Here is a 17869-nt window from a genome sequence, read left to right as displayed (position 1 = left end):
ACCTCCACTTCTCTATCACATTCTCTCTCTCTCCATTGCTCTCTCTCCAGTCATTCTATCACACTCGCTCTCTCCATTTCTCACACACACCCCCCCCCCCCCGTCTTCTTCCTACACCTCCCTCCTCTCTCTCTCCCACACCCACTCCACTCTCCTCTCCCACCTCTCCCCCCTTCTCTCACTCCCTGTCACTCTACTATTCTTTCTCTCTCCCTATCACTCTCCCTTTCTCTCTCTCCCGATCACTGTCCCATTCTCTCTCGCCCTATCACTCTCGCATTCTCTCTCTCTCACTATCACTCTCCCATTCTCTCGCTCCCGATCACTCTCCCATTCTCTCTCACTATCACTCTATCATTCTCTCTCTCTCCCTATCATTCTCCCATTCTCTATCTCCCTATCACTCTCGCATTCACTCTCTCTCCCTATCACTCTCCCATTCTCTCTCTCCTGATCACTCTCCCATTCTCTCTCACTATCACTCTCCCATTCTCTTTCTCTCCCTATCACTCTCCCATTCTCTATCTCCCTATCACTCTCCCTTTCTCTCTCTCCCTATCACTCTCCCTTTCTCTCTCTCCCTGTCACTCACCCATTCTCTCGCTCCCTGTCACACTCCCATTCTCTCTCTCCCGATCACTCTCCCATTCTCTCTCTCCCTATCATTCTCTCCCTATTACTCTGCTCCCTATCACTCTCCATTCTCTCTCTACCGATCACTCTCCCATTCTCTCTCCCTATCACTCTCCCCTTCTCTCTCTCCCGATCACTCTCCTATTCTCTCTCTCTATCAGTCTCCCATTTTCTCTCTCCCTATCACTCTTCCATTCTCTCCCGATCACTCTCCCATTCTCTCTCTCCCTATCATTCTCTCCATATCACTCTCTCCCTATCACCCTTCCATTCTCTCTCTCCCTATCACACTCCCTATCTCTGTCTCCCTATGACTGTCCCATTCTCTCTCCCTATCACGCTCTCCCTATCACTCTCCCATTCTCTCTCTCCCTATCACTCTCCCATTCTCTCTCTCCCTATCACTCCCCCATTCTCTCTCTATCACTCCCCCATTCTCTCTCTCTCCCATTCTCGATCTCTCCCTATCAATCTCCTATTCTCGCTCTCTCCCTATCACTCTCCCATTCTCTCCCTCCCTATCATTCTACCATTCTCTCTCTCCCTATCAATTTCTCTCTCCCTATCACTCTCCCATTCTCTCCCTCCCTATCACTCGACCATTTCTCTCTCCCTATCACTCTCCCATATTCTCTCTCCCTTTCACTCTCCCATTCTCTCTCTCCTATCACTCTCCCATTCTCTTTTTCCCTATCACTCTCCCATTCTCCCTCTCCCTCACTCGCCTATTCTCTCTCTCCCTCACTCTCCCATTCTCGCTCTCTCCCTATCACTCTCCCATTCTCTCTCTCCCTATCACTCCCCCATTCTCCCTCTCCCTATCACTCCCATTCTCTCTCTCCCTATCACTCTCCCATTCTCTCTCTCTCCATATATTTCTCCCTTTCTCTCTCTCCCTGTCACTCTCCCATTCTCTCTCTCCCTGTCACTCACCCATTCTCTCTCTCCCTATCACTCTCCCATTCTGTCTCTGCCGATCACTCTCCCATTCTCTCTCTCCCTATCACTCTCCCATTCTCTCTCTCTCCCCATCACTCTCCCATTCTCTCTCTCCTATCACTCTCCCATTCTCTGTCTCCCTATGACTCTCCCATTCTCCCTCCCTTTCACTCTCCCATTATCTCTCCCATTCTCTCTCTCCCTATCACTCCCCCAATCTCTCTCCCTATCACTCTCTCCCTATCACTCTCTCCCTATCACTCTCCCATTCTCTCTCTCCCATTCTCTCTCTCCTGTCACTCTCCCATTCTCTCTCTCCCTATCACTCTCCCATTCTCCCTCTCCCTCACTCTCCCATTCTCTCTCTCCCTCAATCTCCCATTCTCTCTCTCTCCCTATCACTCTCCCATTCTCTCTCTCTCCATATCACTCTCCCTTTCTCTCTCTCCCTAACACTTTCCCATTCTCTCTCTCCCCATCACTCACCCATTCTCTCTCTCCCTATGACACTCCCATTCTCTCTCTCCCGATCACTCTCCCATTCTCTCTCTCCCTCAATCTCCCATTCTCTCTCTCTCCCTATCACTCTCCCATTCTCTCTCTCTCCATATCACTCTCCCTTTCTCTCTCTCCCTAACACTTTCCCATTCTCTCTCTCCCTATCACTCACCCATTCTCTCTCTCCCTATGACACTCCCATTCTCTCTCTCCCAATCACTCTCCCATTCTCTCTCTCCATATCACTCTCCCATTCTCTTTATCCCTATCACTCTTCCATTCTCTCTCTCCCATCACACTCCCATTCTCTCTCTCCTGTCACTCTCCATTCTCTCTCTCCTATCACTCTCCCATTCTCTCTATCCCTATCACTCTCCCATTCTCTCTCTCCCATTCTCTCTCTCTCTCCCTATCACTCTCCCATTCTCTCTCTCCATATCACTCTCCCAATCTCTCTCTCCATATCACTCTCCCATATTCTCTCTCCCTTTCACTCTCCCATTCTCTCTCTCCTATCACTCTCCCATTCTCTTTTTCCCTATCACTCTCCCATTCTCCCTCTCCCTCACTCGCCTATTCTCTCTCTCCCTCACTCTCCCATTCTCGCTCTCTCCCTATCACTCTCCCATTCTCTCTCTCCCTATCACTCCCCCATTCTCCCTCTCCCTATCAATCTCCCATTCTCTCTCTCCCATTCTCTCTCCCTATCACTCTCCCATTCTCTCTCTCTCCATATATTTCTCCCTTTCTCTCTCTCCCTATCACTCTCCCATTCTCTCTCTCCCTGTCACTCACCCATTCTCTCTCTCCCTATCACTCTCCCATTCTCTTTTTCCCTTTCACTCTCCCATTCTCCCTCTCCCTCACTCGCCTATTCTCTCTCTCCCTCACTCTCCCATTCTCGCTCTCTCCCTATCACTCTCCCATTCTCTCTCTCCCTATCACTCCCCCATTCTCCCTCTCCCTATCAATCTCCCATTCTCTCTCTCCCATTCTCTCTCTCCCTATCACTCTCCCATTCTCTCTCTCTCCATATATTTCTCCCTTTCTCTCTCTCCCTATCACTCTCCCATTCTCTCTCTTCCTGTCACTCACCCATTCTCTCTCTCCCTATCACTCTCCCATTCTGTCTCTGCCGATCACTCTCCCATTCTCTCTCTCCCTATCACTCTCCCATTCTCTCTCTCTCCCTATCACTCTCCCATTCTCTCTCTCCCTATCACTCTCCATTCTCTGTCTCCCTATGACTCTCCCATTCTCCCTCCCTATCACTCTCCCTTTATCTCTCCCCTATTACTCTCCCATTCTCTCTCCCATTCTCTCTCTCCCTATCACTCTCCCAATCTCTCTCCCTATCACTCTCTCCATATCACTCTCCTTTCTCTCTCTCCCGAACACTTTCCCATTCTCTCTTTCCCTATCACTCACCCATTCTCTGTCTCCCTATGACACTCCCATTCTCTCTCTCCCGATCACTCTCCCATTCTCTCTCTCCCTCAATCTCCCATTCTCTCTCTCTCCCTATCACTCTCCCATTCTCTCTCTCTCCATATCACTCTCCCTTTCTCTCTCTCCCTAACACTTTCCCATTCTCTCTCTCCCTATCACTCACCCATTCTCTCTCTCCCTATGACACTCCCATTCTCTCTCTCCCAATCACTCTCCCATTCTCTCTCTCCATATCACTCTCCCATTCTCTCTCTCCTGTCACTCTCCCATTCTCTCTCTCTCTCCCTATCACTCTTCCATTCTCTCTCTCCTTATCACACTCCCATTCTCTCTCTCCTGTCACTCTCCCATTCTCTCAGTCCCTATCACTCTCCCATTCTCTCTCTCTCTCACTCTCCCATTCTCTCTCTCCCTCACTCTCCCATTCTCTCTCTCTCCCTATTACTCTCCCATTCTCTCTCTCTCCATATCACTCTGCCTTTCTCTCTCTCCCTAACACTTTCCCATTCTCTCTCTCCCTATCACTCTCCCATTCTCTCTCTCTCTATCACTGGAGCATTCTCTCTCTCTCCATTCTCTCTCTCTATATCACTCCAGCATTCTCTCTCTCCCATTCTCTCTCTCTCCATATCACTCTCCTATTCTGACTCTCCCTATCACTCTTCCATTCTGTGTCTCCCTATCACTCCCGCATTCTCTCTCGCCCTATCACTCTCGCATTCTCTCTCTCTCACTATCACTCTCCCATTCTCTCTCTCCCGATCACTCAACGATTCTCTCTCTCACTATCACTCTATCATTCTCTCTCAATATCACTCTATCATTCTCTCTCTCTCCCTATCACTCTCCCATTCTCTCTCTCCCTATCACTCTCGCATTCACTCTCACTCCCTATCACTCTTGCATTCTCTCTCTCCTGATCACTCTCCCATTCTCTCTCCCATTCTCTCTCCCTCCCTATCACTCTCCCATTCTCTCTCTCCCTATCACTCTCCCATTCTCTGTCTCCCTATGACTCTCCCATTCTCCCTCCCTATCACTCTCCCATTATCTCTCCCCCTATTACTCTCCCATTCTCTCTCCCATTCTCTCTCTCCCTATCACTCTCCCAATCTCTCTCCCTATCACTCTCTCCCTATCACTCTCTCCCTGTCACTCACCCATTCTCTCGCTCCCTGTCACACTCCCATTCTCTCTCTCCCGATCACTCTCCCATTCTCTCTCTCCCTATCACTCTCCCATTCTCTCGCTCCCTATCACTCTCCCATTCTCTCTCTACCGATCACTCTCCCATTCTCTCTCTCCCTATCACTCTCCCCTTCTCTCTCTCCCGATCACTCTCCTATTCTCTCTCTCTATCAGTCGCCCATTTTCTCTCTCCCATTCTCTCCCGATTACTCTCCCATTCTCTCTCTCCCTATCATTCTCTCCATATCACTCTCTCCCTATCACCCTTCCATTCTCTCTCTCCCTATCACACTCCCTTTCTCTGTCTCCCTATGACTGTCCCATTCTCTCTCCCTATCACGCTCTCCCTATCACTCTCCCATTCTCTCTCTCCCTATCACTCTCCCATTCTCTCTCTCCCTATCACTCCCCCATTCTCTCTCTACCTATCACTCCCCCATTGTCTCTCTCCCTATCACTCTCCCATTCTCGATCTCTCCCTATCAATCTCCTATTCTCGCTCTCTCCCTATCACTCTCCCATTCTCTCCCTCCCTATCATTCTACCATTCTCTCTCTCCCTATCACTCCCCCATTCTCTATCCCTATCACTATCCCATTCTCTCTCTCTCTCCCTATCACTCTCCCATTCTCTCCCTCCCTATCACTCGACCATTTCTCTCTCCCTATCACTCCCCCATTCTCTCTCTCCCTATCACTCTCCCATTCTCTCTCTCCCTGTCACTCTCCCATTCCCTCCCTCCCTATCACTCTCCCAATCTCTCTCTCCATATCACTCTCCCAATCTCTCTCTCCATATCACTCTCCCATTCTCTCTCTCCCTATCACTCCCCCATTCTCCCTCTCCCTATCAATCTCCCATTCTCTCTCTCCCTATCACTCTCCCATTCTCTCTCTCGCTATCACTCTCCCATTCTCTCTCTCTCCCTATCACTCTCCCATTCTCTCTCTCCCTATCACTCTCCCATTCTCTGTCTCCCTATGACTCTCCCATTCTCCCTCCCTTTCACTCTCCCATTATCTCTCCCATTCTCTCTCTCCCTATCACTCTCCCAATCTCTCTCCCAATCTCTCTCCCTATCACTCTCTCCCTATCACTCTCTCCCTATCACTCTCTCCCTATCACTCTCCAATTCTCTCTCTCCCTATCACTCTCCCATTCTCTCTCTATTGTCACTCTCCCATTCTCTCTCTCCCTATCACTCTCCCATTCTCCCTCTCCCTCACTCTCCCATTCTCTCTCTCCCTCAATCTCCCATTCTCTCTCTCTCCCTATCACTCTCCCATTCTCTCTCTCTCCATATCACTCTCCCTTTCTCTCTCTCCCTAACACTTTCCCATTCTCTCTCTCCCTATCACTCACCCATTCTCTCTCCCCCTATGACACTCCCATTCTCTCTCTCCCGATCACTCTCCCATTCTCTCTCTCCCTCAATCTCCCATTCTCTCTCTCTCCCTATCACTCTCCCATTCTCTCTCTCTCCATATCACTCTCCCTTTCTCTCTCTCCCTAACACTTTCCCATTCTCTCTCTCCCTATCACTCACCCATTCTCTCTCTCGCTATGACACTCCCATTCTCTCTCTCCCAATCACTCTCCCATTCTCTCTCTCCATATCACTCTCCCATTCTCTTTATCCCTATCACTCTTCCATTCTCTCTCTCCCTATCACACTCCCATTCTCTCTCTCCTGTCACTCTCCCATTCTCTCTCTCCCTATCACTCTCCCATTCTCTCTATCCCTATCACTCTCCCATTCTCTCTCTCCCATTCTCTCTCTCTCTCCCTATCACTCTCCCATTCTCTCTCTCCATATCACTCTCCCAATCTCTCTCTCCATATCACTCTCCCATATTCTTTCTCCATATCACTCTCCCATATTCTCTCTCCCTTTCACTCTCCCATTCTCTCTCTCCTATCACTCTCCCATTCTCTTTTTCCCTATCACTCTCCCATTCTCCCTCTCCCTCACTCGCCTATTCTCTCTCTCCCTCACTCTCCCATTCTCGCTCTCTCCCTATCACTCTCCCATTCTCTCTCTCCCTATCACTCCCCCATTCTCCCTCTCCCTATCAATCTCCCATTCTCTCTCTCCCATTCTCTCTCTCCCTATCACTCTCCCATTCTCTCTCTCTCCATATACTTCTCCCTTTCTCTCTCTCCCTATCACTCTCCCATTCTCTCTCTCCCTGTCACTCACCCATTCTCTCTCTCCCTATCACTCTCCCATTCTCTTTTTCCCTTTCACTCTCCCATTCTCCCTCTCCCTCACTCGCCTATTCTCTCTCTCCCTCACTCTCCCATTCTCGCTCTCTCCCTATCACTCTCCCATTCTCTCTCTCCCTATCACTCCCCCATTCTCCCTCTCCCTATCAATCTCCCATTCTCTCTCTCCCATTCTCTCTCTCCCTATCACTCTCCCATTCTCTCTCTCTCCATATATTTCTCCCTTTCTCTCTCTCCCAATCACTCTCCCATTCTCTCTCTTCCTGTCACTCACCCATTCTCTCTCTCCCTATCACTCTCCCATTCTGTCTCTGCCGATCACTCTCCCATTCTCTCTCTCCCTATCACTCTCCCATTCTCTCTCTCTCCCTATCACTCTCCCATTCTCTCTCTCCCTATCACTCTCCCATTCTCTGTCTCCCTATGACTCTCCCATTCTCCCTCCCTATCACTCTCCCATTATCTCTCCCCTATTACTCTCCCATTCTCTCTCCCATTCTCTCTCTCCCTATCACTCTCCCAATCTCTCTCCCTATCACTCTCTCCCTATCACTCTCTCCCTATCACTCTCCCATTCTCTCTCTCCCTATCACTCTCCCATTCTCTCTCTCCTGTCACTCTCCCATTCTCTCTCTCCCTATCACTCTCCCATTCTCCCTCTCCCTCACTCTCCCATTCTCTCTCTCCCTCAATCTCCCATTCTCTCTCTCTCGCTATCACTCTCCCATTCTCTCTCTCTCCCTATCACTCTCCCAATCTCTCTCCCTATCACTCTCTCCCTATCACTCTCCCATTCTCTCTCTCCCTCTCACTCTCCCATTCTCTCTCTCCTGTCACTCTCCCATTCTCTCTCTCCCTATCACTCTCCCATTCTCCCTCTCTCCCTATCACTCTCCTATTCTCTCCCTGTCTCTATCAGTCTCCCATTTTCTCTCTCCCTATCACTCTCCCATTCCCTCTCTCCCTTTCACTCTCCAATTCTCTCTCTCCTTTCACTCTCCCATTCTCTCTTTCCCTGTCACTCGCCCATTCTCCCTCTCCCTCACTCTCCTATTCTCTCTCTCCCTCACTCTCCTATTCTCTCTCTCCCTATCACTCTCCCATTCTCTCCCATTCTTTCTCTCCCTATCACACTCCCATTCTCTCTCTCCCTATCACTCTCCCATTCTCTCTCTCTCCCTATCACTCTCCCTGGCACTCTCCCATTCTCTCTCTCCCTATCACGCTCCCATTCTCTCTCTCCCTATTACACTCCTACTCTCTCACAATATAATGTTGCCCAGGTCCATGATGCCGTTTAAGGAATTGGAGCATTGTGTTTTAACAGATGCCTACTTGACATTCGATGTGAAGGCAGTAGCCCGTATCAATTATCGTGCCGACGAAAATTAAAATGCCAATGGTAGTCGCTATCGCACTGATGATATTCAGGGCCATACACGCTCGGATCTGAAACAGAGCAAACACAGAGCAAATGTCAAACAAGGGAAGTCCTAAACATGGGGCGAGGGGGAGGGAGGGGGAGAGGGGGAGGGAGGGGGAGCGGGGTAGGGAGGGGGAGCGAGGGAGGGAGGGGGAGCGAGGGAGGGAGGGGGAGAGTGGGAGGGAGGGGGAGAGTGGGAGGGAGAGAGAGTGAGGGAGGGGGAGAGGGGGCGGGAGGGGGAGCGGGGGCGGGAGGGGGAGCGAGGGAGGGAGGGGGAGAGTGGGAGGGAGAGAGAGTGAGGGAGGGGGAGAGGGGGCGGGAGGGGGAGCGGGGTAGGGAGGGGGAGAGTGGGAGGGAGGGGGAGAGTGGGAGGGAGAGAGAGTGAGGGAGGGGGAGAGGGGGCGGGAGGGGGAGCGAGGGAGGGAGGGGGAGAGTGGGAGGGAGGGGGAGAGTGGGAGGGAGAGAGAGTGAGGGAGGGGGAGAGGGGGCGGGAGGGGGAGCGGGGGCGGGAGGGGGAGCGAGGGAGGGAGGGGGAGAGTGGGAGGGAGAGAGAGTGAGGGAGGGGGAGAGGGGGCGGGAGGGGGAGCGGGGTAGGGAGGGGGAGAGTGGGAGGGAGAGAGAGTGAGGGAGGGGGAGAGAGGGAGGGAGGGGGAGAGGGGGAGGGATGGGGAAGGCTGTGGAGCGAGGGGGAGAGAGGGAGGGAGGGGGAGAGGGGGAGGGAGGTGGAGGGGCAGAGTGGTAGGGAGGGGGAGAGGGGGATCTAGGGGGAAGGCTGTGGAGGGAGGGGGAGAGGGGGAGGGAGGGGGAGAGCGGGAGGGAGCGGGAGAGAGTGGGAGATGGGGAGCGGGGAGGGGGGAGGGAGTGAGAGAGGGGCAGGGAGTGGGAGCGGGGGAGGGAGGGGGAAGGAGGGGGAGAGAGAGGGAGGGGGAGGGGGAGAGGGAGCGAGGGAGTGGGAGGGAGGGGGAGCGAGGGAGGGAGGGGGAGAGGGGGAGGGGGAGTGAGGGAGGGAGGGGGAGAGCGGGAGGGAGGAGGAGAGAGGGAGGGAGTGGGAGGGGGAGGAAAGGGGAGAGGGGCAGCGAGGGAGGGAGGGGGAGAGAGAGAGGGATTGTGAGGGGGAGAGAGGGGGAGGGACGGGGAGAGAGGAAGGGAGTGGGAGGGGGAGAGGGAGGGAGGGGGGAAAGGGACGGGAGGGAGGAATGGAGAGAGGGGGATGGGGAGGGGGGAGAGAGGGGGAGAGGGGGAGGGAGGGGGAGAGAGGGAGGGAGGGGGAGAGAGGGAGGGAGGAGAAGAGGGGGAGGGAGGGGGAGAGAGGGAGGGAGTGGGAGGGTGAGGAAGGGGGAGAGGGGCAGCGAGGGAGGGAGGGGGGAGAGAGAGGGAGTGGGAGGGGGAGAGGGGGGGTGGGAGGGGAGGGAGGGGGAGAGAGGGAGGGAGGTGGAGAGAGGGAGGGAGGTGGAGAGGGGCAGGAGGGGAGAGAGGGAGGGATGGAGAGAGGGGGATGGGGAGGGGGGGAGGGAGGGGGAGGGGGAGAGAGGGGGAGAGGGGGAGGATGGAGGGAGGGGGAGGGAGTGGGAGAGCGGGAGGGATGGAGGGAAGGGGAGGGAGTGGGAGAGAGGGAGGGAGGGGCAGAGGGGGAGAGAGAGGGAGAGGGAAAGTGGGAGAGAGGAGGAGAGAGGGGAGTGAGGGGGCGGGAAGAGGAGAGGGAGAGAGAGATAGGGAGGGGGAGGGAGAGAGGGGGAGGGAGGGGGAGAGGGGGAGGGAGGGGGAGAGAGGGGAGGGCAGGAGAGGGATGGAAGAAGGGGGAGAGGGGGACTGAAGGAGGGAGGGGGAGGGAAAGAGGGGGAGGGGGAGAGGGGGAGGGATGTAGGGAGTGGGAGGGAGGGGGAGAGAGGGAGGGCGGGGGGAGGTTGAGAGGGGGAGGCCGGGGGAGAGAGGGGAGGGCGGGGGAGGGATGGAAGAAGGGGGAGAGGGGGACTGATGGAGGGAGGGGGAGGGAGAGAGGGGGAGGGAGGGGGAGAGGGGGAGGGATGTAGGGAGTGGGAGGGAGGGGGAGAGAGGGAGGGCGGGGGGGAGGTTGAGAGGGGGAGGGCAGGGGAGAGAGGGGAGGGAGGAGGAGTGGGAGGGAGAGGGAAAGGGAGGGGGGAGAGAGGGGAGGGAGGGGGAGAGGGGGAGGGAGAGGGGGTAAGAGGGGGAGGGAGGGGATGGAGGGGTAGAGGGGGAGGGAGGGGGAGAGAGGGGAGGGCGGGGGAGGGATGGAGGGAGGGGTAGGGAGGGGGATGGATGGAGGGAGGGGGAGAGGGGGAGGGGGGGGAGAGAGGGAGGGCGGGGGAAGGGTGAGAGGGGGAGGGCGGGGGAGAGGGCGGGGGAGAGGGAGGGGGAGAGGGAGGTGGAGAGGGAGAGGCAGGGAGGGGGAGAGGGGGGAAAAGGGGAGGGTGGGGCAGGGAGGGGGAGAGGGAGGGAGGGGAATGTGTGGAGAGTGAGGGGGGAGTGGGAATGGCTGGTCTTGGAGATGGATGTCGATGGGGATTGGGAATGGACAGCCAGTGCGAGGGATAGGGATTGGGAATGGACAGCCAGTGCGAGGGATAGGGATTGGGAATGGACAGCCAGTGCGAGGGATAGGGATTGGGAATGGACAGCCGTTGCGAGGGATGAGGATTGGGAATGGACAGCCAGTGCGAGGGATAGGGATTGGGAATGGACAGCCAGAGCGAGGGATAGGGATTGGGAATGGACAGCCAGTGCGAGGGATAGGGATTGGGAATGGACAGCCGTTGCGAGGGATGGGGATTGGGAATGGACAGCCAGTGCGAGGGATGGGGATTGGGAATGGACAGCCAGTGCGAGGGATAGGGATTGGGAATGGACAGCCAGAGCGAGGGATAGGGATTGGGAATGGACAGCCAGTGCGAGGGATAGGGATTGGGAATGAACAGCCAGTGCGAGGGATAGGGATTGGGAATGGACAGCCATTGCGAGGGATGGGAATTGGGAATGGACAGCCAGTGCGAGGGATAGGGATTGGGAATGGACAGCCGTTGCGAGGGATGGGGATTGGGAATGGACAGCCAGTGCGAGGGATAGGGATTGGGAATGGACAGCCAGAGCGAGGGATAGGGATTGGGAATGGACAGCCAGTGCGAGGGATAGGGATTGGGAATGAACAGCCAGTGCGAGGGATAGGGATTGGGAATGGACAGCCATTGCGAGGGATGGGAATTGGGAATGGACAGCCAGTGCGAGGGATGGGGATTGGGAATGTGTAGTCAGGGAGAGGGAGGGAGATTGTCAATAGTCAGGGAGTCGGAAGGACACGGGGAATGGAATTGGATAGGCAGGGATAGGGATCGGGATTGTGGATAGCTGGGAGGGTGGAGAACAGACGGACTGATACACATACACACGAAGTGATTTAACTGCCTCAGACAGATTCATACACCATTGTGATTAACAACCACAACCTCTTCGCTGTTTGATTGCTACTGTACGAAATCATGAATCTGAAGAAATTGCAAAATATAAAAGAAATAATGATTTTTATGGAAGAAGTACTTACGCCAGCTCAGCAGACACAGAGTTAAGGTCATTACGAGGTCAATACCCGAAAAACAGGCCTGCAAGCAGGCACGACTAAAACCGATACAGAAAGCAGCAAGGTGCAAAGGAACAAACAGCAGGACAACAAGGCATTTAGAACAGAGATAAGGAAGAAGATGACCTCATGAGGAGGGGAATGTGCTGCCAAAGTTACTCAGTCCCCTGGCAATTGGACAATGGAATGGGTAAAAATGATTGACGCGAGCTATCCACCAGCCCACCAAAATAACATACGTGAACGGGCAACCGAGAGAGAAACAGGCAGACTCAGAAGAGAGTTTCCTCGAGGTGAACCCCCCACCCCTCCCCCGATACTGGCTCTGGCCTAACACCTTGTCCCGGTCTCAGTCAGAGCATAGCATAACGTGAGCGTAGCTCTGATTCTCCAGCTAGCTTCAACACTACACCAAGGCAGCTCAACAGAGAAAATCGGCATGTCTGCCGCAAATGTAACGCCCCTATTTAAAAAAGGAGGCAGACTAAAAGCAGGAAACTATAGACCAGTTGTTAGTCTAACATCTGTGGTTGGGAAAATGCTGGAGTCCATTATTAAGGAAGCAGTAGCGGGACATTTGGAAAAGCATGATTCAATCAAGCAGAGTCAGCATGGTTTTATGAAAGGGAAATCTTGCTTGCTGGAGTTCTTTGAGGATGTAACGAGCAGGGTGGATAAGGGGGATCCAGTAGATGTGGTGTATTTGGATTTCCAGAAGGCATTCGATAAGGTGCCACATAAAAGGTGACTGCACAAGATAAAAGCTCACGGGGTTGGGGGTAATATATCAGCATGGATAGAGGATTGGCTAACTAACAGAAAACAGAGAGTCGGGATGAATGGGTCATTCTCGGGTTGGCAAACAGTGACTAGTGGGGTGCCGCAGGGATCGGTGCTGGGGCCTCAACTATTTACAATCTATATTAATGACTTGGATGAAGGGACCGAGTGTAATGTAGCCAAGTTTGCTGATGATACAAAGATGGGTGGGAAAGCAAGTTGTGAGGAGGACACAAAAAATCTGCAAAGGGATATAGACAGGCTAAGTGAGTGGGCAAACATTTGGCAGATGGAGTATAATGTGGGAAAATGTGAGGTTATCCACTTTGGCAGAAATAATAGAAAAACAAATTATAATTTAAATGGAAAAAAATTGCAAAGTGCTGCAGTACAGCGGGACCTGGGGGTCCTTGTGCATGAAACACAAAAAGTTAGTATGCAGGTACAGCAAGTGATCAGGAAGGCAAATGGAATGGTGGCCTTTATTGCAAAGGGGGATGGAGTATAAAAGCAGAGAAGTCCTGCTACAACTGTACAGGGTATTGGTGAGGCCACACCTGGAGTACTGCGTGCAGTTTTGGTCTCCGTATTTAAGGAGGGATATACTTGCATTGGAGGCTGTTCAGAGAAGGTTCACTCAGTTGATTCCTGAGATGAAGGGGCTGACTTATGAAGAAAGGTTGAGCAGGTTGGGCCTCTACTCATTGGAGTTTAGAAGAATGAGAGGTGATCTTATCGAAACTTATAAGATACTGAGGGGACTGGACAGGGTAGATGCAGAGAGGATGTTTCCCCTCGTGGGGGAATCTAGAACTAGGGGGCATAGTTTCAGAATAAGGGGCCGCCCATTTAAAACTGAGATGAGGAGGAATTTCTTCTCTCAGAGGGTTGTAAATCTGTGGAATTCTCTGCCCCAGAGAGCTGTGGAGGCTGGGTCATTGAATATATTTAAGGTGGAGATAGACAGATTTTTGAGCGATAAGGGAGTGAAGGGTTATGGGGAGCGGGCGGGGAAGTGGAGCTGAGCCCATGATCAGATCAGCCATGATCTTATTGAATGGCGGAGCAGGCTCGAGGGGCCGAATGGCCGACTCCTGCTCCTGTTTCTTATGTTCTTATTGTGACCCAGCGCCAAACAATCGTCTCCCTCCCCCGCCGAAGCAGACCACACCCCGTGCTTGGCAGCTCTCTCCAACATCAAACCGAGAGATCCCGGCCCCTTGTTGGGACAACTTGTCGAGGACCCCGCTCCCTCTGCTCTGCCTGCGCCGTACACGGATGGCGAGGCAGGTGAGGCGATAGCAGTGTGTGTGTGTGTGTGTGTGGTCACCCCGGGCTCAGGGGGCACGAGAGCCAGACTGGCAGAGACCCAGACAGCGACCGACCCTAGTGACCAGACCACCACACAGAGGTCCCTCACCGCGGTTGAGGTTAGGGTGTTACAAGATCACCTGGGAATGGTGGACATGTACACGGACTAGCGACACCTCAATCTCGGGCACTGATGGAAGATCTTTAGCTCGAAGGGGGCGACCTTGAACAGGTCCTCTTGGCTGTGTGTTCCTCAGGAGTAAAACAAGAGATGGATCAGGTCATTCTGGCAGAGGACGCAATAAAGGATATTGAGATCACCTGAGGTGGCCCCTCGTATCGAGGATAACCTGCTTCCACATCAAAAAGGGATGAGTTCACAGGTCTTTCAATGAAGGAGCTAATATTCCGGATCCCGGACTACATGTTGAAGGGTGGAAGATGCCTGTGTGTGGATTGTTTTACCGTGTGGTGACCATTACACACCAGCCACCACACGGGGCTTGACAGAGCTAGGTCTTGGTCCAGTGGCAAGGGTTACCCAGGATAATTGGAGACCTGCTCTGCTACATGGACCTAGTGCCCACACATATCACAGTGTGGGCTGGGCCCGTGCTGCCCCCTGGGGCCCTCGCCTCTTCTGGGCCCCCGAACTCAGGCCTCTCCTGGGCCCCGATCACATCGCCGCTCCCACGGCCCGACCTCACCGCTCCTGCTGTTCCTGCCCGAGCTCCAATCACCGACCGACACCTCGGTGACGTCCAGTCCAGTCGCTCTGTTCACAGCCGTCGCTCTCCAGTACCTTGACCTGGTCCGGACCGGGGTCAAACAGGGCTGCGTCATCGCTCCAACTCTCTTCTCAATCTTCCTCACCGCCATGCTCCATCTCACAGTCAACAAGCTCCCCGCTGGAGTGGGACTAAACTACAGAACCATTGGGAAGCTGTTTAACCGACTCCGCCTCCAGGGCAGGTCCAAGATCACCCCAACCTCTGTCATTGAGCTGCAGTATATGGACGATGCCTGTGTCTGTGCACATTCAGAGGCTGAACTCCAGGAATAGTCAATGTATTCACTGAGGTATATGAAAGCATGGACCTTAAACTAAACATCCGTAAGACAAAGGTCCTCCACCAGCCTGTCCTCGCTGCACAGCACTTCCCCCCAGTCATCAAGATCCACGGCACGACCCTGGACACCGGGGACCATTTCCCATATCTCGGGAGCCTCCTATCAACAAGAGCAGATATCGATGATGAAATCCAACACCGCCTCCAGTGCACCAGTGCAGCCTTCGACCGCCTGAGGAAAAGAGTGTTTGAAGACCAGGACCTCAAACCTACCACCAGGCTCATGGTGTACAGGGCTGTAGTAATACCCGCCCTCCTGTATGGCTCAGAGACATGGACCATGTACAGTAGACACCTCAAGTCGCTGGAGAAATATCACCAACGATGTCTCCGCAAGATCCTACACATCCCCTGGGAGGACAGACGCACCAATGTTAGCGTCCTGGACCAGGCCAACATCCCCTCTCCGATACGATAGAGGTGTTCCGCTCTGTTGATCCTGGAGGCCGTCAACAATGAACATCCGTCAACTCTGGCTCCTCCGCCACCATCATTCACGATCCCCACCCTGACCCTACAAAGCCCATGCCCCAAGTTTTATCGGGCTTTGACAATTGAACTCAGACAACTCGACAACAATCCCTTCCCTTGGAGCTAAAGCAGGGCGTTGTTTGCAAAGGCAGATTCACAACTAAGTCGGCAGTTTGGCCGGTTAGGGAACCGGATGACGAGCCGATGACTATTGACTTGTCACAAACTCAACTCAGTCACCCCCGTTGGTTGGGGAGATACCCCCCCTACTCACCCAGATTCCCAGTGGCAGTATTCTGCAATCAGTACAGAATGGGACCCTCGACCATAAATTAAAAATTGGCTTATGGGAGGGGGGATAACATAGTTATGATGGAATCGAGGAGCAAAGGGAAGATCTTGTCTCTTTTCTGCTTTTCTGCAGGCTTTTTTGTTCTCATTTGTGAATGTTAATGCCTTTTTTACAAAGCACGTATGAACACAAGAACATCAGAATTAGGAACAGGAGTAGGCCATCTAGCCCCTCGAGCCTGCTCCGCCATTCAATAAGATCATGGCTGATCTAGCCGTGGACTCAGCTCCACTTACCCGCCCGCTCCCCGTAACCCTTAATTCCCTTATTGGTTAAAAATCTATCTATCTGTGACTTGAATACATTCAATGAGCTAGCCTCAACTGCTTCCTTGGGCAGAGAATTCCACAGATTCACAACCCTCTGGGAGAAGAAATTCCTTCTCAACTCGGTTTTAAATTGGCTCCCCCGTATTTTGAGGCTGTGCCCCCTAGTTCTAGTCTCCCCGACCAGTGGAAACAACCTCTCTGCCTCGATCTTGTCTATCCCTTTCATTATTTTCAATGTTTCTATAAGATCACCCCTCATCCTTCTGAACTCCAACGAGTAAAGACCCAGTCTACTCAATCTATCATCATAAGGTAACCCCCTCATCTCCGGAATCAGCCGAGTGAATCGTCTCTGTACCCCCTCCAAAGCCAGTATATCCTTCCTTAAGTAAGGTGACCAAAACTGCACGCAGTACTCCAGGTGCGGCCTCACCAATACCCGGTACAGTTGCAGCAGGACCTCCCTGCTTTTGTACTCAAATTAAACTGCTTTGTAAAATTGTGAGAGCAGCCGCGATGCTCAGGTTAAATTTTACTCTGAAATCCATCCGCCCACTTTCCCCCTTGAAGACCCTCCCAGTGCCACTTTGGAGGTGGCCTGGAGCGGGCGGGAGGTGGGGGGGGCGGAGAGAGCTGCCGGGAACCGTCCGCTGACCGAGTCGTGCAACTGAGCTCCCGGCCCGCCGAGCTCCCGGATTCCTGCGGGCGGGAGTCGGTGGCAGAACGGGGGGGCTGGGCCGCTGGCTTCGTTCCACCGACCCACCGAAATAGGATATGTGAACGGGCAAGACTGAGGAGAGAGTTTCTTCGAGGTGGACCCCGTGCAGACTTCGGCCGAACACTTCCACCAGCTCGGGATCTGTTCGGTGACCACCGTTCTGCCTCAACGTCCACCTGTTTCCTTCCAGGGCCATGGATCATAACAACATAAGGAATAGGAGCAGGAGTCGGCCATTCGGCCCCTCGAGCCTGCTCCGCCATTCAATAAGATCCTGGCTGATCCGATCATGGACTCAGCTCCCACTTCCCCGCCCGCTCCCCACAACCCTTCACTCCCTTATCGCTCTCTCATCTGTCACGGGTTGTACGCCGACAATACCTATCTTAATCGCCTATTGTATGTGATTGTGCTTATAACTGCCGCTCCTTGATAAAATGCCTTACAACTACTAAGACCGTTTAGGTAATCTGTGTGTGACTGTCATCCAAATCTTACACTACCCTCGATAACACAGTGGTAGTGCGGCCAACCTGTGACCCTTGACCCCCGTCGCTGTACACAACCCAACCGACACACCTTCTGACCATATCCCGCAATCCCTTCCCTCTCCAGGAGCTGTCCCATTGTCCCTTGACCATTTTAACCGCCACTTCCCTGACACGTCACTTCCACAACTTTATTCTGCCTTGGGTGAAAAAGGGGAGAAGGGATCTCGCTTCCTTCCTCTTGTATTTCCCAATCCTTTCACTCGTCTCCCCTCATATTGTGACCTCCTTGCTCCACTGAGCAATGCGCCTGGGTCAGTTCCGCCAATTCCCTTCAGACCCGTGGAAATGGCCATCTCAACCACCTCAAAGCCTCACTTCAAGGAAAACAGGCCCGACATTCCT

General features: G+C 53.4%; 1 protein-coding gene across 1 annotated transcript in view; it reads right to left on the bottom strand.

Moving 5' to 3' along the window:
• Nucleotides 1-8253: 8253 nt before the first annotated feature.
• The window catches only part of LOC139274028 (uncharacterized), a 37182-nt gene continuing 27566 nt past the window's right edge, over nt 8254-17869 (bottom strand). The window contains exon 10 of the mRNA XM_070891080.1: nt 8254-8382. Within this exon, the coding sequence (XP_070747181.1) occupies nt 8254-8382 (129 nt within the window). The remainder of the gene's footprint in view (nt 8383-17869) is intronic.

This window comes from Pristiophorus japonicus, chromosome 9 (genome assembly GCF_044704955.1).
Source record: "Pristiophorus japonicus isolate sPriJap1 chromosome 9, sPriJap1.hap1, whole genome shotgun sequence".
In the NCBI taxonomy this organism is placed as follows: Eukaryota; Metazoa; Chordata; class Chondrichthyes; family Pristiophoridae; genus Pristiophorus; species Pristiophorus japonicus.
Note: the sequence above shows the minus strand (reverse complement) of the source record. Positions and strands in the feature narration are given on the sequence as shown.